General features: G+C 37.0%; 1 protein-coding gene across 10 annotated transcripts in view; it reads right to left on the reverse strand.

Moving 5' to 3' along the window:
• Window positions 1-26,718, reverse strand: part of DNM3 (dynamin 3) — a 569,430-nt gene that overhangs the window by 303,023 nt on the left and 239,689 nt on the right. For 6 of the 10 annotated variants that reach the window (XM_060296333.1, XM_060296364.1, XM_030875473.2 and 3 more), the window contains exons 12-14: window positions 25,180-25,250; window positions 13,813-13,864; window positions 12,955-12,984 (exon numbers count right to left, since the gene is read on the reverse strand). In XM_060296333.1, the coding sequence (XP_060152316.1) occupies window positions 12,955-12,984; window positions 13,813-13,864; window positions 25,180-25,250 (153 nt within the window). The remainder of the gene's footprint in view (window positions 1-12,954; window positions 12,985-13,812; window positions 13,865-25,179; window positions 25,251-26,718) is intronic. The other 4 variants (XM_030875472.2, XM_030875471.2, XM_060296324.2 and 1 more) reach the window with 1 other exon arrangement.

The following is a 26,718-nucleotide window of genomic DNA, read 5'->3' on the forward strand; positions in this document are numbered from 1 at the left end:
AAAAATTTATATGCTGAAATCCTAACCCCCAATGGCATGGTATTAAGAGGTGGGGCCTTTGGGAGGTAATGAGGGTTAGGTGAGATCATGAAGATCTCCCCACGATGGAGTTAATACCTTATAAAAAGAGAAGGAGACATGGGATCTCTCTCTCTTCATATACCGTGGAAGGCCACGTGAGGACATAAACAGGAAGAGGGCCCTCGCCAAGAACCCAACCAGGCTGGCATCCTGATCTTGGACTTCCAGCCTCCAGAACCACAAGAAATAAATGTTTTTTGTTTAAGTCACCTGGTCTATGTTACTTTGTTATAGCAGCCCACAATGACCAAATCAGGTTAATTTATACAAACCCAAGTTCATTCTATTCAGGATCAATCCACTTTAGATTAAGAAAAAATGTAAGTAATAAATAAAAATAATAGTGAATGACTGAAATGATGTGACTTGCCATAATTGAGACTATTAAATAAAATTCTTTGTGCAATTTACAAACTATTAGAAGCAGTGGTTAACACCGTAATTAAGAGAAAAAGGTCTAGAATCAAACTGCCTGGATTTGAATCCTGGTGCTGTCAGTTATCTTTATGACTGGACACATGACTTGGCCTCTCCATGCCTCACTTTCCTTATCTGTAAAATACAAATAATTAGGGTACCTACCTCTTAAGGTTGTTGGGAGGAGTAATGAATTAACGTGTGTAAAGTACCTATAACTACACCTGAAACACTTATAAGTAATCAGTGTTAACTGTTGTGATTTCTACAGAATTGGTGGGAGTAGACAGCCTTTCACTCTGTTACATCTTTTTTACTAAATAAAACTTTCCTACTTGGTAGGTTTTGAAAATGGAAATTCCCAAATCTTATATGGATTTATAGTTCCACAACATGTCTGTGGAACTTCATGGGTCCATTTCTCTGTCAGTTTTTTCTCTCTGCCATCCTCTTCCCTCCCACTCCTGCCCTTTCTTGAGGGTGGGGTGAGACTGGAGAGAAGAGTAGATGACATAGAAAATGAATAAGGAAAAAGAGAGTGTGTGTATTACCATTAAAAAAAGTGTTAGGGCTTCCTTGGTGGCACAGTGGTTGGGGGTCCGCCTGCCAATGCAGGGGGCACGGGTTCGCGCCCCGGTCCGGGAGGATCCCGCGTGCCACGGAGCGGCTGGGCCCATGGGCCATGGCCGCTGGGCCTGCACGTCCGGAGCCTGTGCTCCGTGGCGGGAGAGGCCGCGGCAGTGAGAGGTCCACGTACCGCAAAAAAAAAGTGTTAAATGTTTCATTTTTTCCTCATGATAAATTATCTTGTAAGCTACAGAGTTTTAAAGAAAATTAAAAAATTCTCAGGAAGCAACCCTCAAAAAAACTAATCAAAATAATATTTTAAGAATGGTACCATGCAGAAGGAGAGAATAGCTGTGATTTATCTCAGTAACAGAAGCTATTAGTATTTTCTCAAAACAGAATAATAAAGAAAATACCTTTTAAAGTTCCAATGGTCCAAATTATACATTTAGTTTAATAAACAATTAAAGTGCAGTGATAAATTATAAAGCTAAATCCTAGGTAAAGTTTATTATAATAAGCCATTTTAAAAAGAAGAAGAAAAAGAAAATCTTCAAGTATCCAAAGTATAGTTTGTTGAATAGTGTCTCCCACAATGTCCATGGAACCTCAGAATGTAACCTTATTTGGAAACAGGGTCTTTGCAGATGTAATTAGTTAAGACGAGGTCATACTGCATTAGAGTGAGCTCCAAATCCAATGACTGGTGTCCTTAAAGAAGAAGAGAGGACACATGGGCAGACACACATTGGAAGGAAGCCATGTGAAGATGGGGGCAGAGATTAGAGTCAGGCAGCTACAAGTCAAGGAATGCTAGGAGCTACCAGAAGGCAGGAAGAGGCAAGGAAAGCTGCTTCCCTAGAGCCTTCATAGAGAGTATAACCCCAAACACACCTTGATTTCAGACTCCTAGTCTCCAGAACTTTGAGAGAATAAATTTCTGTTGTGTTAAGCTACTCCAGTTTGTAATACTTTGTTACAGCAGCCCTAGGAAACTAATACATCAAGGAAAATGGAAGTCTCAGAATTAGTTTATAAACTTAAAGACTTCCCTGTCAGACTAAGTAGCAACAAGCAACGCTATATTATCCTAACAGGAAAGAAACTCAGCTAAGAACAATAGATCTCATTTTACAGATAAGGTACATGCTAGAACAGTTGTGATATATGCATGTATTGGCATGACAAATTATATTCCCACGAACTTGAACTGCATAATTTTAGAAATGTGTTTATACGTGTAATAAAAATTACATTTACACTTGTTTGCTGATAAGGGACATCTATTTAATGTATCATGAATACAGATAATCATTTATATTCTTAAAGGTATATATAATACCTTGCCACAAATCTTTGAGAATTTTTAAATATTCAGTTATTTCTTAATAAAAAGCACAAACTGCTGTTAGAGCATTGATAGAGGTTTCATTAAAATTGGCTACCTTGTAGATTAACAGAGAGATGGAGCAAAAATTTATACAATTCTTCCTACAAAAATGTTTTTTAAAGTACTTTTAATTAAAAGAACTTGATAAAGAAACTGCTGATTGGTTCTAAAAATTTATAACATCTATTTAAAAATACGTGATATAAATTGCTTATTAGAATATTGGAGTGAAGCCATTTTTCTTGTTCTGTACTCAGAAAGCTGCCCTCAAAAATTAGTCCACGATGCAGAGAAAGGAACACTCTCAAACTCATTCTACGAGGCCAGCATCGCCCTGTTACCAAAACTAGACAAAGATATTACAAAAAAAGAATATTACAGACCAATATCACCAGTGAACATAGACGCAAAAATCCTCAACAAAATATTAGCAAACTAAACCCAACAATAAATTAAAAGGATCATACACCATGATCAAGTGGGATTTATCCCAAGAATGCAAGGATTTTTCAATATCCACAAATCAATGTGATATACCATATTAACAAACCAAAAAATAAAAACCATATTATCATCTGAGTAGATGCAGAAAAAGCTTTTGACAAAATTCAACATCCATTTATGATAAAAACTCTCCAGAAAGTGGGCATAGAGGGAATGTACCTCAACATAATAAAGGCCATATATGACGAACCCACAGCTAACATCATACTCAATGGTGAAAAGCTGAAAGCATTTCCTCTAACACCAGGAACAAGACAAGGATGCCCACTCTCTCTACTTTTATTCAACATAGTATTGAAAGTCTTAGCCACAGCAGTTAGAGAAGAAATAAGAGGAATCCAAATTGGAAGTGAGGAAGTAAAACTGTCACTATTTACAGATGGCATGATACTATACATAGAAAATCCTAAAGACACCACCAGAAAGCTACTAGAGCTCATCAATGAATTCAGTAAGGTCACAGGATACAAAATTAATATACAAAAATCTGTTGCATTTCTATATACTAACAATGAACTATCAGAAAGATAAATTAAGGAAACAATCCCATTTACCATCACATCAAAAAGAATAAAATACTGAGGAATAAACCTACCTAAGGAAGTAAGAGACCTGTACTTGGAAAATTATAAGACATTGATGGAAGAAACTGAAGACAACACAAAGAGATAGAAAGATATACTGTGTTCTTGGATTGGAATAGTTAATACTGTTAAAATGACCACACCAGAAAAGGAAATCTACAGATTCAATGCAATCCCTATCAAAATACCAATGGTATTTTTCACAGAACTAGAAAAATTCTAAAATTGGTATGAAAACACAAAAGACCCCAAATAGCCAAAGTAATCTTGAGAGAGAAGAACAGAGCTGGAGGATTCACACTCCCTGACTTCAGACTATACTACAAGGCTACAGTAATCACAACAGCATGGTACTGGCACAAAAACAGATGCGTAGATCAATGGAATGGAATAGAGAGCCCAGAAATAAACACATACTTATGGTCAATTAATCTACAACAAAGGAAGAAAGAATATACAATGGAAAAAAGACAGTCTCTTCAATAAGTGGTGCTGGGAAGATTGGACAGTTACACATAAAAGAATGAAATTAGAATTTTCTCTAACACCATATATGAAAATAAACTCAAAATGGATTAAAGACCTAAATGTAAAACTGGAAACCAGAAAACTTCTAGGAGAAAATGTAGGCAGAACACTCTTTGATATAAATTGTAAATATTTTTTTAGATCTATCTCCTAAAGCAAAGGAAATAAAAGCAAAAATAAATACATGTGACCTAATTAAACTTAAAAGCTTTTGCACAGCAAAGGAAATCATCGACAAAATGAAAAGACAACCTACTTGAATGGAAGAAAATATTTGCAAATGATATGACCAGTAAGGGGTTAATATCTGAAATATATGAACAGATCCTACAACTCAACATTAAAAAAACAAAAAACCTAATTAAAAAATGGGCAGAAGACCTGAATAGACATTTCTCCAAAAAAGGAAATACAGATGGCCAACAGGGACATGAAAAGATGCTCAACATGGCTAATCATCAGGGAAATGCAAGTCAAAACCACAACGAGATATCATCTCACACCTGTCAGAATGGCAATCATCAAAAAGAACACAAATAACAAATGTTGGCAAGGATGTGGAGAAAAGGGAACATTTGTACACTGTTGGTTGGAATGTAAATTGGTGCAGCCACCAATACTTGAAAACAGTATGGAGATTTCTCAAAAAAACTAAAAATAGAACTACCATATGACCCAGCAATTCCACTCCTGGGCATATATCTAAAAAAAAACAAAAGCACTAATTTGAAAAGATACATGTATCCCAATGTTCATAGCAGCATTATTTACAATTGCCAAGATATGGAAGCAACCTAAGTGTCCATCAACAGATGAACAAAATAAGAAGCTGTGCTATACATACACAGTGGAATACTATTCAGCCATAAAAAAGAATGAAATTTTGCCATTTGCAACAACACTGATGGACTTGGAGGGTATTTTGCTAAGTGAAATAAGTCAGACAGAGAAAGACTACTACTATATGATAATAATTATATGTAGAATCTGAAAAATATAACAAACTAGTCAATATAACAAAAAAGAAACAGACTCACAGATATAGAGAACAAACTAGTGGTTACCACTGGAGAGAGGGGCAATCTAGGGGTAGGGAATTAAGAGGTACAAACTATTACATATAAAATAAGCTGCAAGGATATATTGTACAATACACAGACTGTAGCCAATATTTTATAATAACTATAAATGGAGTACAACCTTAAAAAATTTAATCCATGAACCATTACTGGATATGCAGATTTCATTGTTGCTTTGTAACAGTCTTCCCACTTCCAAGGGAGAAAAGGTTCAATTTGAAAATAAAAGCAATTATTTTACTATCTTTCTTGAAGACTAACAGAATAATACAAATAGATAACAACAACAACAATAATAATAGGAAGTACTTTACATAGCACTTACTATCAGCCAGTCCCTGTTCTAGGTACCTAACTTGTATTATCTCATTTAATACTTACAAAAACCTTATGAAGCAGTTCCAATTCTTATCAGCTTATTATAAGTTAGAAACCTGAGGAACAGGAAGCCTAAATAATTTGTTCCCAGAGTGGCTTCACAATTCCAGCTCTGAAGAACAATTGCACTATATTACTTCTCAATTTTGTATAGTCAATAGAATTATTTTTTAAAAAGAAAGAAAGAGGAGGAGGAAGGAGATAGAAAGTCAGAGGATGAATTGGGAAAATTATTAAATTTAATCAATAAATGAAAATAGGATTTTATTAATGAGGTATTAAAAATCTTATATTCCTTCAAGAAGACAAAACATACAAGAATCCTATTACCCAAATTAAATTGTTCTGAAGACAAACAATGCTCAACAAGTACCTGTAGCCGTCATCTCTGATGCACCTCCTCCAGCCCCTATTCTCTCTTCTTCTAACAACAGCTCTGACTTCAAGTGGAGAGGAAACCACCTCCACTTTCCAGTCCATGTGATCTGGCCTAAGCCAATCAGTATATCTCTTTCTCTGGCCACAGTGATTGGTTCAGGAATGAGCACATGATCCAAGCCTATCTAATCAGAGTGCATCTCAGGAGTTTTTCTGAGAATCTGGGAGAAAGACTCATTTATTTCTGTGGGATTCAAACCAGGAAGGAAACCCCCTGGCTGCCATATTGCAAGTCTTTGGGGCCGAAGAACAGAGCCAATAGCAAAGAAGCAGAACCAAAAACAGGAAAGAGTTTGTCTAGTTCATCATGGTTTATCAAATCAGTTCATCTTGATACTGTTTGAGCCATGGATAAATAGTACTTAACTATGAAATGTTCAATCATGTAAACTAATTAATTCACTTTCTTCCAAGGTCATTTAAATTGAGTTCTTCTGAAATTTATATCTGAAAGAATCCTGATATAGATATTGGTACCAAGAGGTCACATGAGTGTGGGAATTAAAAGTGACAGACCCTGAAAGGTGGAATTAGCTGAGTGGACAAAGAAGGAGAGAGGGCTGTTAGAAGCCCTCTATGGTAGCCTAGGAAGTTGGCAGTCTTTGCTATCCAGCTGTAAAATAGCTGATTAAACTCTCACCTCTTTTAACAGTGGTCTCGAACTATTACTTACGGAGATGGAAGAACTAGGGAACTTGGTAGGAAAATTTTAGAATATTGGAGTGTGTTGATCTTTTTGGACCTGTAGGGGGTCCTAAGGGAAAGAGACTACTGTCTACTGAAACTAGCTTTCAGAAAGTAGGGAGGGAAGAGACCCTTTGTTGATAAGAAAGGTCTTTTTACCTTACAGCCTACAATTCAAGAAGGTTGAGAATCCAGTTATCTGGAGACTTGTAGGTTTGGGAAAGCCAAATTTCACACTTGATTCTAAAGTTAGAGCAACAGAAGGCACATTGGTGGGAAACAAAATTGACAATAAGCCTAGTACTAGAAGGTACCCTGATAGCCCGGAACTAGGAGGTATCCTGCAAACACCTGCTCTGCTCCCTGCCAAAGGAAAAGGTCTTCCTAGTTACACAGTTGCAGTTGGATGCAGTCTGGGCCAAAGAGCACATCAGCACTTCCTGCTGTAGATTTTTACAGCTAAAGGAATGGATTATCAGTCATGTAAAAGCCACATCAATCCTCCTGGTCTCAATATATCCTGGCCCTTAACACATTCAACTCCAGAAAACTTCATCCCTATTTCTCTTTACTACCCAGACTTTCTGAAGACAATGTTCCACAAATATCTGTAGCTATCACTTGTCATTTCCCTCCTCCAGCGTCTGTTCCTTCTTATTCCAATAACATCTATGACTTTAAGGCGGCATTCTCTTCCCTCTTAAACCTTGAGATACAATATCCCACTCACTGACTGCAACCTCCAACCCTACCATTTTTCGCCTTAATCCTGGTACACATTTTCTCTAATTTCAGAAAAACCCCAGTGCCCTTGTTTCCCCATTCCCTTTCAATTTTCAGTCAACATCATCTTTTGTCTTTTCTTTTTTTCTGGGCCCAATCTCAGATTATATTTTCCTGTTTCCTTTGCAGTTAGGTGAGGCCATGACTGAGTTCTTCTGGTCAGTGGAATGGAAATGGAAAAGATGTGTGCCACTTCCAGGCTCGTCCTTACAAACCTCCCTCACTCAGGCTTCTTTCTTTTTCTTTATTTTTTTTATATCTTTATTGAAGTATAATTGCTTTACAATGTTGTGTTAGTTTCTGCTGTACAACAAAGTGAATCAGCTATATGTGTACATATATCCCCATATCACCTGCCTCTTGAGCCTCCTTCCCACCCCCTCCCTATCCCACCCCTCTAGGTGGTCACAAAGCACCAAGCTCATCTCCCTGTGCTATGCAGCAGCTTCCCACTAGCTATCTATTTCACATTTGTTAGTGTATATATGTCAGTGCTACTCTCTCACTTCATCCCAGCTTCCCCTTCCTCTCCCTGTGATGCTCAACACCACTAATAATCAGAGAAATGCAAATCAGAATCACAATGAGGTATCACCTCACACTGGTCAGAATGGTCATCATCAAAAAATCTATAAACAATAAATGCTGGAGAGGGTGTAGAGAAAAGGGAACCCTCCTGCACCGTTGGTAGGAATGTAAATTGATACAGCTACTATGGAGAACAGTATGGAAGTTCTTTAAAAAACTAAAAATAGAACTACCATATGACCCAGCAATCCCACTCCTGGGCATATACCCTGAGAAAACCATAATTCAAAAAGACACTCAGGCTTCGTTCTTTCTCATCTTTTGGAAGAATGAAGAGAATTCGAAAGTCCATGACTGACCACGTGAAGCAGGGTTGCCTCACCCCAGCCCCATCTAGATGACTTGATTGAATTGCCATAGCAGGGTGAATTAAATTGTTATTATATTAAGCTACTGAAATCCTGGGATTGTTACTTGGTTAACCTCTCCTGACTAATGTCATGACTAGTACACTAATCAGAACCATTAATATCAATCCTTTATTTCAAACTGTCTTCAAAACTTTAACTCATCTGCTCTTTTGACCTTACATGCTGCTTCCCTGGAAAAACTTCAGCTCAGGGTATTAATTCCATTGTCTGCTTTCTTAGCTTTGTTCTACCTTCCAGCTGTGGAGTAGAAAAGCAATTCATAAGACCAAGAGGACTGGTACTACCTCGGTGGTCCAAACAATGTGCAGGACCTTCTACCAGTCCACCAATCTGACAACTTCCCCCGTGCTTCTTGAGCTCTTGGAAATATCTAATACTATTTGACCATTCCCTCTCTGAAACATTCTCTTCCCTGAGCTCTCATTCTACAACTGTCCAAGTTTTCCTACTTCTCTTATCACTTCTTAGACTCCTTTTCAGTTCCTCGTTCTGTCCCAACGCTTCTCTTTTATCCTTTAAATCCCACATTTCCTTCTATGCTTTCATCTTCTGGAGGTGATCTCATCTACTCCCATGGCTTCAACTACAATGTACACATTGACAACTGTAAAGCTTATATCTCCAGTCTAGACAAGTCTTGAACCTCAAACTCTACTGACATCTCCAACAGGCACAAAAAATATATCTGAAACTGAAATCACCACCACTTCTCCCACCTCCACTGAAATCTGCTCCTCCTTCACTTGTACTCCCTTTGTCAGTAGACCTCTCTAGCCATAGCCTGGGAGAATGACTTAACACCCCCCACCCAACTCCACAACTATTTATAACTCTTTCTGTCCTCTAAATATATTTTTGAACCTTTCTCCTAGATACCTCCTGCTATTGACATTTGTATTTTCTTACCTGAATTATTTCAGAAATGTCTTCACCAATTTCCATATATCTAGTTTTATTCTTCCAAATCATTTCATATGACTAATACACAGATCTTTCCAACATATAAATCAGATGATACCCCTTCCCTACTGGAAATCTTTCAGTGGTTCCCTACTTTTGGAATAAATGGTTCTCTGTCTCTTCTGAACTCTAGGCACTTTCATCCAACTTCCCACTGGATATTTTTACTCCAATCTTCCACAGTGACTATAATCAACATATCTACCCTTCCTCACTATGTTCCTTTCTCCATGAAGAGCACCACCATCTCATCTGTGCCTAAATCAGATGTCCACGCTGCATTGCTGACAATCCCCAGTGCTCTCCTCAACATCTAATTCATCACAATCCTTTAGATTCTTTCTACTTAATATCTCCTGAATTCATCAGCTTCTCCTCAAATCTAGTACAGAGAGCTTAGCTAGCCCAAATAATCATAATCTTTTGTCTGCAACAGACTCCTAACTGTTAGGAGGCTAGACTCCTAGACTAGACTCCTAACTAGTCTACTTTTTCTAATCTCGTCCTCCCTTCAAAATCTTTCTCCACACTATAGGCAAAATGATCTTTCTAAAGTATTATTATGATTGCACTTAAAACCTTACAATGATACTCCACTGCTTTCACCATCACACACACAAAAAAAATAGCTTTGGGACTTCCCTAGTGGCACAGTGGTTAAGAATCTGCCTGCCAATGCAGGGGACATGGGTTCGAGCCCTGGTCCGGGAAGATCCCACATGCCACAGAGCAACTAAGCCTGTGTGCCACAACTACTGAGCCTGCGCTCTAGAGCCCGCAAGCCGCAACTACTGAGCCCACGCGCCGCAACTATTGAAGCCCACACGCTCTAGGGCCCAAATACCACAATTACTGAGCCCACATGCTGCAACTACTGGAGCCCACGTGCCTAGAGCCCGTGCTCCACAACAAGAGAAGCCACTGCAATGAGAAGCTCATGTAGCACAACAAAGAGTAGCCCTCGCTCACCCCAACTAGGGAAAGCCCATGTGCAGCAACAAAGACCCAGCACAGCCAAAAAAATAAATAAATAAAATTTAAAAGAAATAGCTTTAATGGAGCTTACTGTCCTAGTGAAAGAAAACAAAAAATAATAAATAAACAAGATAGATAATAATGACAAGATTTGGGGGAGGAAAGGTGACTTTAGATTCAACAGTCAGGGCCAGCCTCTTACTGAAGTGATGTTTCAGTGAGGCCTGAAGTATCAGAAGGAGCTAACCTTGAAAAGGAGGACAGACTTCAATTACTCACCATAATCCCCACTGGGATGTGAGCTCCCTGACAGCAGGGCCCATGATTTATTCATCATTCTAACATCTATCACAGTTTTTCACTCTCAAAAGTTTCAAATACACAAGTGATGAGTGAAGGGATGAATGAAGTTTATGTTGAAATTTCTGGGCAGTGCAACTTTAGGCTAATTGTGTGCTCACATTTTTTTCATACATTTGTTGACACCAGCACGTAGAACTTCTAAGCAGACAAATTTCTAGGCAGGTGAAAACAAATGGGGATTTAGACTTTAAGGAGGAATTTTTCTTTCTTCAAATTCTTCTAAAGTATTCAAAATAGATTCTGCACAGCCATCTCTTATAATCAGGAGCACTAAGAGGATATCAGAATGGATGAAGCATTTGCTAGGATAGTGCAGAGTATCTTAGCCCCACCAACCATTAAAGCTGGCTGACATCAGTTAGCAGGCTGAGCTCCAAGGCTCCCTGTCTTTTGAGCTTCTTGATTTTTGAATACAAACCCAAATCAACCTCAGTTATTCAGATTCATAAAGAAAGGGGTTTCAAGTCATTATGGTTCATTTCTGCTAAGCAGAAAAAAACAATAAAGGATTCTTTAAAATATACTATATCATGTTTAATTATTGGATTTGGTTCTGAAAAATAAGATATTCAGGTTCATAACCTCTTACTTGCAAAGTGAAAGGTTAAAACAACAGCAACAACAGCAACAAATGTGGCAGCAAAACCTGACTTGATGTGAAAATATTTATGTCTTTCATTTAATCTACTTGGTGTGATTATCATTTGTTTCACTGCAGAGATACAATACATTTAATTACAGGGTGCTGCCTCTGACCCCACAGGAATACTGGGTAATATATAATATATGCAATATTTTTCTAAAATCCAGAAAGTTCTGACCTTCAAGGCACATCTGGCCCCAGCAGTTTTGGATAAGGGATCTGTATTCTATTATAACACTCACCCCAATTCTATTATCTTGAGTTATAAAACTTCCATAATGTATGGGCTTTGAAGTACTCAGTGAAAGTAAAGGCACAGAAACACAATTAACATGATTTTAGCATTTGGAGGCAGTATAATTGAAAACTGTTCTGAGTTTCCGTCCAGATCTGATTTAAAGTATGCACTTATGCCATTATACTATTGCTTTTCCAATAAGTATAAACTTCTATGAGCTAGAATTCTGACCATGAGGAAAGTTTTATAGGTAAATCCATTATACCACACCCTGGCTTAATCTGGCCATTGTAATCTACAGAATAATTGCCATAGCTTCTAATTTTCCCAAATGCTTCATTGTTCTCATTTAATAACTTTTATAATTTTCTTATACTCCATATTGTTTGTCTCCCCAAAGTTCCAAGAAGCAGCACCTACCTACCGTCTACTCTTTATAGGGCACGTATCTAGTACCCAGCTGCAAACCTCATGATGTGGGTTATTTCTGATTCTCACAATCACCGGACAGAGATATTTTCTTCTTCCCGTCACACAACTGGGCAAACTCAGGTTCAATTTGTCCAAGGCCACATGGCTACTACGTGACAGAGGAGAATTTGAACCCAGGAATATCTCGCTCCAAAGTTTGTTTCTGCCAAAGCATCATGAGGAAAATAATTGACCCATCTTCCAAGCTCATTCTCAAGTTGTACATAGCTGGAAGAAAGATTTTAGGGCTGCCTCGTCCATGGTAGAAATGTATATAATTGCTTTTTTAATGCTAGTAATTTGACAATATCTTTATACTTCCATTAGGTGAAGATATAGCATCTGGTTTTAAAAGCTTCAACTCTAAAGCCATATAAAATGTCAATCAGTGTAATTTTACTTTTTGTTTTATTATTTTAAAAAAATACAAATAATTGCTATTGGATAGTATCAACAGATATATCAAAATCAGTTGTTTAATATTCACCCACCTTTTAGAAGTGTCACCTACATTTATTGGAAATATTATCATAGAAGGGGAAGAGAAAGGCTTACACCTTATAACAACATAGCATAAAAGGATAGAGATGAAGGTCATTAATGATTTTAATTATTTTAAGGCCCATTAAAATTAGAGAAATATCAAAGCACCCACAGTGTTAAACATTTATTATTACAGCATTTTAGAATTTACTAGTTCATACCTTTCAATCACAGCAAGTTATTAGCAGTGAAGGGATGAACCCTCTTAAGAGGATTTTTATTTCAATGATAGGGTGTTATGGACAAGACAATCTAAGTTTAAAAAAATTAGTAGCAAGCGCTAGTTGAGTTAATCAGTTAAAGACAAACTGTGCCCTTGGGACGCTAAATGAAAAAGCAACAGTAAAGCTTACAGAACTTAGCTCGTACAATTTGCCTTGAAGGCGGAAGATTGGTTCCCTGAAATAGCAAAGAATTATATGCTTTAGTTCAGAAAAAAAGTTTTCAAAATAAAGTCTATTATTACCTCTTCTCCTTTCAAAACAATGCAAAAAATTTTAGAGCAGAGGTTTCAATTTGTTCAACAATTGTACCTCTGAATTAAAAAAAAAACTATAAAACCATCATTGTTTTGACTTGAAAAGAAATAACAATGCAAATATTCATTATCACATAGAACATAAAAGAAACAGCAAACTGTCAGAGTTAATGCAATCTCTGCAGAGCGCTATTAGTCAGAGACAGCTGGCCAGCCCAAAACACAAAAACTTAAAAGATCAGATCTTCTTAGGAATTAACATCTTCATTAACCAACAGGATGTGGTGTGGCAGAGATTAAATCTTAAATCCCAAACTGCCTTCTTTATGAGCTGTCCCTTCACTGTTACCAAGCTGTGCAAATGTGTGAACTAGTCAGCAGCACCAGAAAGCTCATGCAACTACTCACCATATTTTAACCTTGAACTGACTCACAGATTCAATGTTAAATCAAATTTAGGGGTAATGTAAGCAAGCAAAGCAGGACACAAGGAGGCAAATTTGAAAAGCAGAGCAAATAGCAGAAAAGTTATTTAAAATAAATCAATAGGGTTAACTGCATAAAATAGCAAAAAAAAAAAAAAAAAAATGCAATTCACTCCAAAAACTTTAAAAGCAAAAACAAAACAAAAAGTTGCATTTCCAGCAAAATTTGCACATGATTAATTTGCATTTAAAAAAAGTCAATCAAGCAATTTAGTTCAAATTCTTTGGGACATGCATGCTTTAATTCTTTTAAACAATTCCTACCTGATTTCCAATTGTGTTTTTCTTGTGAACCTGACTGCTCCTCTGCTGAGCACTGAGAAAAGCAAAGGAGAGAAGCACTGGAGAAAATCATAAGATTTTTTTCTGAGCGCGTAACAGATACTAAAATAAATACAGGCATTAAAAATATATCAACAACTGAGGCAGAGCTAATATAAAAAATCCAGGTCAGTTTAATTCTGGAAGCAAAACCAACTCAATGGAACTTCTAGAACCAATTAGTAATCACAAATCAAAAATAATATACCACAGGAAGAAAACCTGTATTGCTGCATTAATAAGTCAAGGTTAAGTATTAGTGATATCCCACAGGTATATAAGATTGTACTGAAAATTGACAGCACTTTTTGAGTATATGCCATGTTCTAAGTGGTTTACAGGTATTAGTGATTTTATTTTAATTTTAACCCTGTGAGGTAATATTCATTCATTTTACAGATGGAGAGACTGAGTCACAGAGAAGCTGAGTGGCTTCCCCAAAATTACTCAGCTAACAAGTGCTGGTACTAGGTAGTCTAATTCCAGATCCCAAACTCATGATATCATCTAATCTCATTGCTCTGAATTCCACTGTATTCTGACAACCCTCATAGTGCATCGTCAGCTTGGACCCATCTCATCAATTCTAGACTCAAATATGTTTTCAACAACTCAACATTTCCACTTGGATGTCTAATGGGCATCTCAGACTTAATCTGTGAAAACTGAACTTGTGACATCCTCCCTAAATCCTGTTCCACCCACCTTCTTTCCCTTTTTAATTAATGGCAATTCCATATTGCCAAGTGCTTAAGCCAAAGTCCTTGGTTCCTCTTTCTCTTACTTCCACATCAAATCGTCAGAAAATGCTATTGACTCTACTTCTCAAAATGTCTTTAAAATTCAACATCTTTTTATTCCATTGCTACTACCTTGTTCCAAGCCACCATTATCTCTCACTTGCACTGTTGTCATCACTTACTGTTTGGTCTCTTTGGTCTTACACGCTTGTCCCCCTAATGTCTATTCTCAACACAGAAGCCAGAGTGATCCTTTTTTTTTTTTTCCCCCCCGGTACGCGGGCCTCTCACTGTTGTGGCCTCTCCCATTGCTGAGCACAGGCTCCGGACGCGCAGGCTCAGCGGCCATGGCTCACGGGCCCAGCCGCTCCATGGCATGTGGGATTTTCCCAGACCGGGGCATGAACCCGTGTCCCCTGCATCGGCAGGCGGACTCTCAACCACTGCGCCACCCGGGAAGCCCCAGAGTGATCCTTGTAAAGGGGGGTTCCTGTCACTCTTCTGCTCAAAACCCTCTACTGCTATGCAATACAATTACACTCAGGGTAAAAGTCAAAATTCTTGCAATGGTCCACAAGGCCCTTAACCCCCACTCTCCACCTCTTTGACTCATCTCCTCCTATTCTCCACCTCTTTCATTTGAGAGGTCCAGCCATACTGATCTCCTTTTTTTTTGATCCCACCATGCACACTCCCACCTCAAAGCCTTTATGCCAGCTGCTCCATCAGCCTAAAAAATACACTTCCCCCATATATCTGCACGGCTCCCAACATCACCTCCTTCAAGTCTTTATTCCAATTTATCTTTTCAGTAAGACCTACCACGACCACCCTATTCAAAACTGAATCCCTCCCTTCCTCCAGGATTCTCATCCCCTTTATACTGTTCTGCTTTTCTCTATGGCATTTTTCACCTTCAAACAGACTATATAGTTTACTGATTTTTTGTGTGTTTATTATCTGCCTCCCTCCATTAGAATGAAAGCTCCTTGTGAGCAGGGGTTTTTGCCTGTTTCATTCACTGCTATAACCCCAGTGCGTAGAAACTACCTGGCACATAGCTGGCTTCAACAAATATCTGTTGAATGAGAAATCCGATGAGGGTGATACTATTATAACATGAGCACAGAGGGGATAAGAGCCAGATATCACCCCAACAATTTAACCCCAGAAATCTCAAGATTAGGCAATATGTTACTCTATCTCTCAAAAGATTGAAGGCTTTCTTTTGGTGAGTCCATGAGTAAACATATATCAATATAAGAAAATAAAACTCATTTTGGTTATTCTGAGAAGACTAGCAATACTGAACCCTCTGATTGTTTAGTTGTTTATAGAAGCTGTTTTGGAGATTAATGAAATAGTCTAAAACATAAAAGATAGATTAAGGTTATCAATCAACTGTTTAAAGTAGTGGGATATTATAGCTCAACAGCACATCAGAAATCAATGCCACACTTAGTTGCTCAAAATGGCAATCTTTTATAATCTCCCATGATGTATTTAAGCTGCTTCCCTTCAAACTCATAAAAAAACTATATACTACCTTCAACTGAGGATGGGGAAGAAGTGGGTGCTGAAAGGCCACACTGTATTTCATTACTAAAGATATTTTGTGTCTCTTTCTTTTTCAATTTGCTAATTTCAGAGTTTAGCTTTTCTTCTCTCCTGGGTTCTTATTATTTTTCTAGTCTTTAGTTAAATGCTTAATTCCCTTAATTACTATAAAATTCATCTCTCTCCAACCTTTTCTCTGCATAATCCAAATCTACATTATTCAGGTTTTTGTGGTGAGGTTGTGAATGAGGTGAAGGTTGTGTCTGTGGCCAGGGGTCTGATGAGCCCACACTGCCCTCTGGCTGCCCACCATGCCCAGATGCACAAAGTGTGCCTAAAGTACAACTCTTCCTGGGGCTTCAGATCCCATGCTTTCCTCTCTTCTAGGAAGAAATGGGAAAACTACTATTATAATGTGATCATGCCTTCTTCATGGATATGACCATCTCTCCCAAGCATCATACTTGTGTTTTAGAGGTTTTTTTGTTTTAAACAGGAACCATTTTAAAATAAATCACTGACTAGTAGTGGTAACTTCGAACTATGGCAGACTTACAGGTGTTTACTTTGAAGTAGGTGAACTACTGGGGACCCTCAAATTATGTATAGGTCCCCTTAAAATCATATAAAAGAAAAGAAACTGAATATTAAGCAAAAAACACAGAGATTGTTGATGACTCCTTGTGCTACCTTAGGCAAAGAGTATGACCTAAATGGACCTTAGTTTCTTGGCTATAAAGTGTGTGTGTGTGTGTGGTGTGAAGAGTCAGAGAGACAGAGACAAGCGCTGGGGAAATGTTTCTTAAGTTTCTTTTACATCTAAGATTCCTTGAGATGCAAAGTTACTCTCAGATGCTTGTGATATCCACTAGGTGAAGAGATTTTCCACTGACATAGAATGTTCATCTACTAAATAATGCATATTTAGGATCTACCACTTGTAAGAATATGCAGGGAAAAAACAGATTTATTTTATAAGCCAATCTCAAATGTTAGTGTTAGAACAAATACTAAATTACCTTTACTTTTCACCTAAAAAATAATCTTTTTTGCAGCAACTGTCCCCATAAATCCAAAGATACTGCTGTTAATGACATATTTAGGTACTTAAAGTTACTCCATAAGTAACATAATAAAAAATAATCTGCCTAGATAGAAAACATCCTTTATCATAATTCTTAGGAATGCAATGATAACTGAACTGAAAATATTTCAAAATACTTATTTAAAAATGTGTTCACAGAAAACCATGTAAGGACTTGCAAGTTAATTTGAGTCTTTAGAGGTATTCTTGGTAATAGGTCTTTAACTGGTTTTATCTGCAATATTGTAAAACACACCTATATATAATGTTTTAATTTGACATAAGTCAAAACTTTTAGGGCACCAACTATCTGAAAGGAACTCTGTGGAACATATAAACATAAATAAGGTATGGTCCTTGTAAAAAGAGCCTACAATTTATCTAGTGTGGGTAGTGACATACAAAACACAAATAACAAAGGAATAAGCTCTAAAAGAATAAATATGTGAGGCTGTAATAGAAAGCCAAAAAAGCGCTTCTGTTTCAAATGTGGGATATAATTAACCCCATATCTGTGTGTACGTTATTAATCATATAAAATTCCTACTACACACAAGTCACTGCTGAAGAGTTCGCCAGAACATTAAAACACATAAAACCAAATTAGGTTAATTAGTTTAATGCTCTGAGACATAATGATTTTGAAATTATATAACAAAAGGTTTAAATTTTTATAAAAATAAGAGCACATTGAAAGACATTCAAAGAAAAATAATCCATGTTACGTCTTAGCTCAAAAATTTTTTTTGCATATTTGTGTCTATCCATGTCCATGTGCATAAGCAATAAGACTATAATGACATAAGAATGTGGCAAGGGGTATGTGTGACCATTTATCAGATAAATCCTGTATATGGTAATTGCTCTGAATGTTCAGAGAAAAGAAAGATCATTTTGGTCTGATTTGATCTGAGATTTTCATAGAAAACTTGAATAAAAGTAAAATTTTAATAGAGGAAGAAAATCAACCGCATTCCAAGAGAATGGAGTAGTATAAGCAAAGCCAGGAGGTAGAAAGCTGGGACATGTAGGGAAGTTGTGGAAAGTAAAACTATTATAAGAAAAATTGTATGACCATAGACTCAGGTTTGTATTCAATAAATGATCTTAAAAGCCACCTAGTACAATAACTCTATGTTAGGGCCAATTATGGAGAATTTGGTCATTATACTGAAGGCAGCAGAAAGTATTCAAAGATTCTAAGCCAGAAAATGGCATGATCAAAGAAGTGTTTTATTAAATATTACCTCCCTGAAATAATCAGTGTGAACTCTGAACCAGGGAAGACAGGAAGCAGCCAGCCTTGACCCCCTCCCTCTGACTGTTGGAAGTCCTGCCCAGCCTTCAAAATCAAAGCAAGTACCATTTCTGAAATATGCCTTCTCAGAAACATCCAGTTATCTCTCCTTCCCATGAACTCCGCTAGCTCTTGGTCTGTGCCTGTATTCTATAAACAGGATTGTGTTATACACAGGCCTCTAACTCCCCTCCAACAAGGTCTGCTGCTTGATGGCCAACGGTGTGTTGCATTAATCAGTATCTCTACCTCTCTCAGCACTGACATTACCTCGCGGTGTTTAGTTTCTTAAGAAATATTTATGGAATTGTATTTTGATACCAGGGTTATATACAACCAGATTCTTAATGTTTATCTGCAATAGGAAATTTAAATAATTTAAAGAAGTGTGCCATAGACATGTGCTGCAGCGAGTATGGTACATTTAGGAATCCAAAAGTGGCCAGTCTGGCTACAGCACAGAGTTAGGGGCTGGGATAGAGAGGAATAGTAACAATAGAATAGGCTGAAGAGGTAAGCAAAAGACAGATTCTACAGGGCCTTGGAAACCACACTAGTGAGTTTACATTTTATTCTGAAAGTAATAGAATTCCAGAAGGAATGAAAAAGAACATGACAAGGGGCAAGGAGACCATTGTAGCAACCCACCCAAGAGAAGACTAACTTTAATAATAGCAATGATGATAGGAAGAAATAGAAAAAAATCCTAAAATATTATAGAGGTAGAATCATATGGACCTGTTAAAGATGGAAGGAAACAAAGGTGAGGGGAACAAGGAGTAAAGAATGACACTCAGGTTTCTGGTTTGAGCAACTGGGAGTTACCACCCACAGAGAGTGGGAACAATGGAGGAGGCATGAATTATAAAATCAGATGATGAGTTTAATTTGGGAATACTGGGTTGAGGCTTCCCTAGGATATACAAGTAGAGATTTCCAGTATGTAGCTGACTATGGTAACAGTCCAAGAAAAAGTTCTGGAATGGAGATCTAGATTTAGAGGCATCAAATAAAGCTGGTAACTGAAACCACTGTGGTGGGTAACACTATTGGACAGGGATAGTGCAGTGAGTGAGAAAAGAAAAGGGTCTACAGAAGAATACTGATAAAAAGAAGTTCTTAAGCCATGATCAGAGGATAAAGAGCTCCAAAATAAAAACGAGAAGAAGTGGCTAGAGCAGAAAGAGGAAAGCCAGGAGACAATGGAGAGTTATTTCAGCAAAGGGATAGGATAGGTCTCTTCAACAAGGAGTGGTTAATGATGTCAAACAAAGGACTCAGAGTTGTCCATTGAATTAACTGTTCGCTCCTGGCCGAAAGCAGTCTCAGTACAGTGGTGTGGTAGAAACAAGGCTACGGTGAGCCAAAAAGTAAAAGAGAAGTGAGAAAGAAGAAAGAGGAGTACTGACTCTAAGTCAAACCCAAGAGGACTCAAAGGAATCAAGAAAATGGAGTCCCTCAGAGATGCAGATTCCACGGCAAACGTCAGAGCGTACCTCTCCCTCTACTACTACGTTTAGTTTGTAGAGGAGATTTGAAATTAAAAGAAACGTCAGTTGTGCTATGATGGAGGAATTACTAGAAAAATGGCAACATACACACTAAGGCAGTGGAAGAGAAAAGTCTATCCTTTATACTGTAGTGACAGAGCATTTAAAAAGCTGACTGTATATTCCTGAGCCCTGGGGTTTGTTTAGAAGGAGTTAACAGAGTTACCTCTTTTTTCTCTTCTTGAAGCCACCACTGTAGGTTACCACCAAGTTGTCAATAAAGTATAGCCTGCTAAAGGACCCAGAGCAATCAGCTGGATTCACCGTATTCTAGAACTGTGCTGTCCAGTACAGTCGCTGGTAGCCAGAAGTGGCTGTTTAAATTAAAATTTTAATTAATTAAAATTTAATTTTCATTTCTTCTGCTTTACTAGCCACATTTCAGCTACTCAATAGTCACATGTAGCTAGTGGCTACTGTATTGGACAGCATAGGTTATAAAATATTTCCATCATCTCAGAAAGTTCTATTAGACAGCACTGCTCTGGGGTAAAGAATCTCTTTTAGAATGTTTTTTTATATTACCCCAAGATTATAAACAGTTGCTGAGAGTCCCAAGAGTGCAACTTATCACATGTAGGCTTGGCTCCATCCAATCAGATTGAAGCCAAAGGAAGAAGAAAACTACATGATGTCGACTGCCCCTGTAGGATCTTTAGTGAAGTCTCAAGCTAAATATTATGCAAGAAAACCCTACAGAACTTGGGGGCGTATAAAAGAAAGATGACTCATCTCCTAAGACTCATTTTAAGGATGAAGATAAAGTTCAAAACAACAGATTTGAGAATGAAAGAGAAAAGTGGAAGTCCACTTATTTTTAAAACAGTGCTTGAAACATTAGAATTTATAACTTATTTAAATAGATGATACTAACGAGGTCCTTGCAAGTTGCTCAAATCTATATTTCTACCAGTCCTGGTAGGAAACCAAGCATTTAATTCCTAAAGTAGCGTATAAGGATCTTGCTATAATCTAATACCTAAGTTTTAATTCCACAAGAGAGAGAACATTCTCATGTAAGAATAGGAACTAGATACACCATTGCAATGGAATATGATTATGTATTAGGGACACATAAAAAAAGAATGTAAAAAAAAAAAAGAATGTAAAGGTAAAGACCAAGATTGTTTTGGAATTTGGTGCCAAGGTTCACATATACTGCCTTTAGTAAAATGGTAACAGAGACATTCCAGAGGATCAGGAAAGAGATATAATGAATGCTACCACCCTTAGAATTTTCATGGTGCTCACATAACAAGAACTGAAATCTGCACACTATCATTTCAACTGTGAGAAAACAGGTGGGGAGACCTACTCAGCAGATTGAAAAACAGACTCGGTCTGCTGTTTGTGGCATAGACATGTTATTCTAACGGTGTGTATCTGTAGCCCATGTTTCTTAAACCACTGGACTGCAAAAATCTTAGTAACTCAGAAGGCAAACTGTGCCCATGAAAATGGAGAAGAGCACAAGAATTTGAAAGTCCATTCCCCAAGGCATTCAGCTAACAAGCCTGCCTTTCTGTTCAGACAACAGGATTACTGAGAAAGAGAGGAAGTGAATGAAGAATAATTAATTGGAATAGCTCGTTTTCTTAAATAACAAAAACTAATTATGTTGTGTTAAGAAAAATAGAATGTTGGGGTTTTTTTTAACCAGGAAAGAATGACAAATTAAAATCCTTAAGTCATGAGGAAAGTTGACATTTCCTTCTGAAATACAAAACTTTTAGGTTCAGAAACTATATTACAATTGAAAAACCAAGCCTTCAGAAATTAAATTCCAAAGCAAGTCTACAGCAGCGCTTACTTGGACACATTACACATGGTACATATTTTACGGTCCATGTTTAACAAATAACTGGGAGATGAAAAAAAAGTTTCACATATTCAACATGGCAGAATAAATTCTATAGCAAAAAGAAGAATTTTGAGTTGTTTTGAACACTACTCTGAGACATCACTTTCCATTAATCTAATTTTAGCAATTTGTATTCCTTTCTTTTTGGTAATTTTTAGAACAAAATGTCATCCCAGTTGAAAAACAAACTACCTGTGTAAAATACTCTATACATTACCATCCTATAAATCTGAGGGGTGGTCCTCCTCTTTCGGTAAATCTCTAAAAATCTCATGAAACTAATGCTTATTTTCCTCAACTCTAGACTTTAATTTTCTATCTTCAGAACTTAAAAATACTTACATAATTGTCTTCAAATATGGCTTGACTTTTCTTCCTTGATGGAAACAGCATTCCTGCCAACTTCAAAATTTATAGCTACAACCATATTTTTTTAATTTTTAAAAGCACAAAAAATACCACAACTCCTCAAAGTGATTTTGTAATGAACATTTCTTCATCATCATAATTATCCCATGTCAAATTGAAATGCACTCCAACTCAGCATACAAACAGAAAGAACATTTACCTCTGAGTCTCAGTGCAAAATATTACATTTGGAGATAACATCAGCAACTAAAAAAGTCTTTCAGTGGCAATCATACTCCAGTCATTAAAAACGTCATAAATGAAGTAAAATGGTACATCTCGTAGAATCAAGTTCCCCTGTGTGTGTGTGTGTGTGTGTGTGTGTGTGTGTATGAGTGTGTACATATGGTACTTTCTCACTTTTACAGACTGCACCACAATTTTCAAAGGCACTTGCACATAACTTCATTAATTTGATCTTCCAACAATCCTGAAAAGTATACAAGACAGGGATTTTTTTATTATTCCATTTGACAGAGCAATAAACTGAGATACAGAGAGACTAAGTGGCCAAAACCCAAACCTCATCAGTGGCAAACCCTGGAAAAAGAATTCAGACTGTTGACTCCCAGACCAGTCCTTCAAAAGGAAGTTTAGGTGTGCAGTTTAAATTAGATGAGAAACGTGCAAAGTTGCTGGGTTTCTAAAGCAGTTTGAACAATGATTCTTTTTAGTCCCCTAGCATCATAAAGGTTCACAATCTATCTCACTGCTGGAAAAATGGGACTGTCACCTGGATTACAGAGAGACTGTACCAAAAGGCTGCAACTGAAGTATTTTCATTTGCAAAATTATAGGCCTTTGAAAACCTAGTCAACCTAATACTTTAGTTCAACAGTTTCTGAGGTAGAAAATATTAAAATTTACTGGAGAACATAAACTCTGGACCATTTATCTTTAAAAATAAGTAAAAGGATAATCTAGGGGGAAAATGTTTCAAGCAGAGTATAGGGGTGAAATTTAAATTTAGTGCTGGTTAAAAAACATGTTCAAAACTTGAATCTTTCCATACTGATTATGATTTTTTTCTCTGTTTCCTCCTTGAATCAGGATACCATAACAGGACAGTGCTGCAATATCCTTTTCACTTTTAAGTTACGGTGTCAAGTTTATATCTGCATCTGCTACATTTTTACAAAAATCGAACTGGCATTTGTAACCAATAAAAGTCAACATGAAAGGCAGTATTCCTGGTTATTTCAAATGACTCAAGGATTTCTTTTTCTTTTAAATTCCTCAAAGAAGCAAGTGAAGTAAATGCAGAATACATCAGTTTAAATTTTTACCTGCATTTCTCTATACTTTTCAATTATTAGGCAAGCTCCTAAAAGACAATTTTTTTTTCCTTTTCTTTTTCTTTCCCCCATAGCAACTAGAGCAGAGCTCAGAACAGGCCACAAAGATTTCACTGACTACACAGAAAACCAGGTAGAAATTCTCAGGTCCACCCTTCCAGGCCTAGGGACAAGAAGACACATCAGAGTCTAGGTTTCTTGCCACTGGTGATTTTGCAGAGGGAAATGAGCAGAACAGATGATGAGAGCCATAGGGGCTAGAAGACAGGGGAGCAGGTCTGTGTGAAATGGCTGTGGAGTAAATCCCTATCTAGACGTTGGAGCGGGCAGTGCCGGCTAAAAAAGACAACTGTCTAAAGAAACATATTAATCACTGAGTTCTAACAATTTTACACATAAGTCACAGACAGAAAACAGTTGAAAAAACTAATGTACCAAAACCAAAAACTAGTGTACCACACAGTAGTAATAACTGCTGGATGCAAAATGTGTATACACTGTTCGTTAGGCTATGTTCAGAATGAGACAATTTTCTGTTGAATAACTGGGACTTTCCTCTCTAAAACATGCCTATAAATTCCTCAGGCCACTGTTTAGTTTAGATCACATGATCTAGATATCTGTTTCTTCTAAGTCAAAATGTAAAACTAAGTCAGGCTAGTTTTACATTTTCTTGTGTTTCATTTTTTATTTGTTCCTATTCTTGAATACATAGTAAAGTAACAGTACATAGGCCTCTTTACCTTATTTTTTATATAAAATAAACTATATTTTATATACTTGAGGTTTGAACCGCTTACATGCCACAGGTATATTTTAGAGTTAGAATCAAAATTCTTTAAAAGCAGTAAAAAACTGATTCCACTAAAGGGCAGGAAAAAATGGTAAATTCAGGGTCTTGAAAATGTCACACAATAAATAACCAACCTTGAATACTTAAGCATAATGTTTACCTGACAATATCTGTGAATATAGCAACAGAATATTAGAATACAACAGAACACATGTATGATAGAATAGCAATATATAGACAAGCCTATATAAAGTATATATACTTCATAGAAAAGAGAATGTTCATCCAAAAAGATTACATCTAAGTTCACAAAGGACAGTTTTTTTAAAAAATAGGCCACTATAGTCTGATTTAGGGATGGCGAAATAGCTTGTATCCTGTGAATTGCACTTGATATTTCAAATTTATGTGAGAAATTGTTCCCTAACATATTTTAAATGTGCATCTGTTACTGCTTATCTATGGGAGCTCAAGTACAAACTGCAGATCATCATCCAAAAACAAGGAGTATCTGAGCTACATATGATTTCACATGCTGTACAATAAAGAAGCCAACTCCTTTATTCAGAGAAAATGGCCCCATGGCCACGAGGCTCAGATCTCCTCAGTAGGTTGACTCAGAGTTAATCCTGACACAGAATGCTGGGGTTGTTGTAGAAATTCACATGTGTATTTGAGACAAACCAGCAGGAGGAATGCATGTGACAATCAAGGATTTCACGTACTTTGCGAAGCCAATGAAATCTTCGTGGTTGGTGTTGATGTAGGAGACTTGGATGTCGATCAACAGCAGTACCTATAAGTCCAAGAGAATCACTTCAGTGAAAACCCATCTTAAATATTCTCAAACACTAAATTCAGTAATAGCCTACAAATCATTTATCTTTATTTAATTTTAAAAAGGATGCTTCAGTTAGAATGAAAAGTTGCATTAAATTTTTTCATTAGACTCTCATTTTTACTCTAAACTCAGAAACAAAAGATCTATGTGAAAAGCCTGAGTCCCACATGAAGACAACAGCATTATAGTTTATAAGCATGTACTTAACATGCTTACTTAACACAGAGCCAACTTAACACAGAACCTAGAATTATTCTATTCCTCTAAAACGTAGGTGTAATGTTCAAAAGGACACATGTATAAAAATACACGTGGCACGAAGGCCATGGAGGAGCTGCTTAGAGCTTCCTGCTCCTGTAGACATCATATGTTGTTAGCCACAAAATAGCAATATCACCTCTTGTTTTTCCTCTTTCTATCTCTTTAAGCTCCCTATAGGCAAGTAGAAGTATCTCATCAACCAACTCAAAAAGGCAATATACAAATAAAAAGCCTCCTTGAAATCAATAGGCTTCACTGAAGGTGAAATCTGAGTGCATCCAAGCATTTGTGGTAACAGTTCATTGGCACAGTCTATATAATGCCCCCCAGGAGGTGCGTCCTCAGGAAAGCCTTCCCTGATCCTCACCCCACACCCTCACCCAAGACCAAGTTGGATCATGCTATTACTCTCATATAGTCTATAAATCATGATAATATTTTTATGTATTATACCCTATACTTTTTCTTTGTGGTGTTTATCACAAATGTAATTAATTATTTATATTATATTTTGTTTGATGTTTTGCTTCCCTGCAAGACTATAAGCTCCATGGAAGCAGAGATTATATTTATCTTGTTCACCACTTTATCCCCAGAACCTAGCATGATACACACAACAGGTGCCTGAGAAACATTTGTGGCTGTAAATTCTATGACTATCTACCAGTCTTGAAGAATAGTTTATTTTAAAGGGAGAAATTTATTCCCATATAATTAGTACATGGCCAAGTATTATTGTTTCTCACTCATTACCCAATGCTATGGTCTCTGAGGCTTTGCTTTTGTGGCTAATCTCAGTTGGTCATCCGACCAAATCTTGCTGTGAGCCCCGAGGAGCCCTACCGAAAAAAAGACTAAATCACCCCAAACCCATCCCCACTACCAACATAAAGCCAATGCCCAGGCACTAACTGGGTCAACAATATCATACTTGTATGAAAAACTTTCATATCATCAGATAATAGTTTTTTTTCTTCTCTCAATGAAGAAAACTGAAGAGTTAGGAGGAGTCATCACTATTAGATTATCTGTGGCATTGCCACTATTCTCCCTACAATAAATCCAGATTCTATTAAATTTTATACCCCAAATCCATTTGGCTAGGAGTTTGGATCAATAAACCATAATATTTAAGCACAAATTAGTAGTTGCCACCATAAAG

This window comes from Globicephala melas, chromosome 1 (assembly GCF_963455315.2).
Source record: "Globicephala melas chromosome 1, mGloMel1.2, whole genome shotgun sequence".
Classification (NCBI taxonomy): domain Eukaryota; kingdom Metazoa; phylum Chordata; class Mammalia; order Artiodactyla; family Delphinidae; genus Globicephala; species Globicephala melas.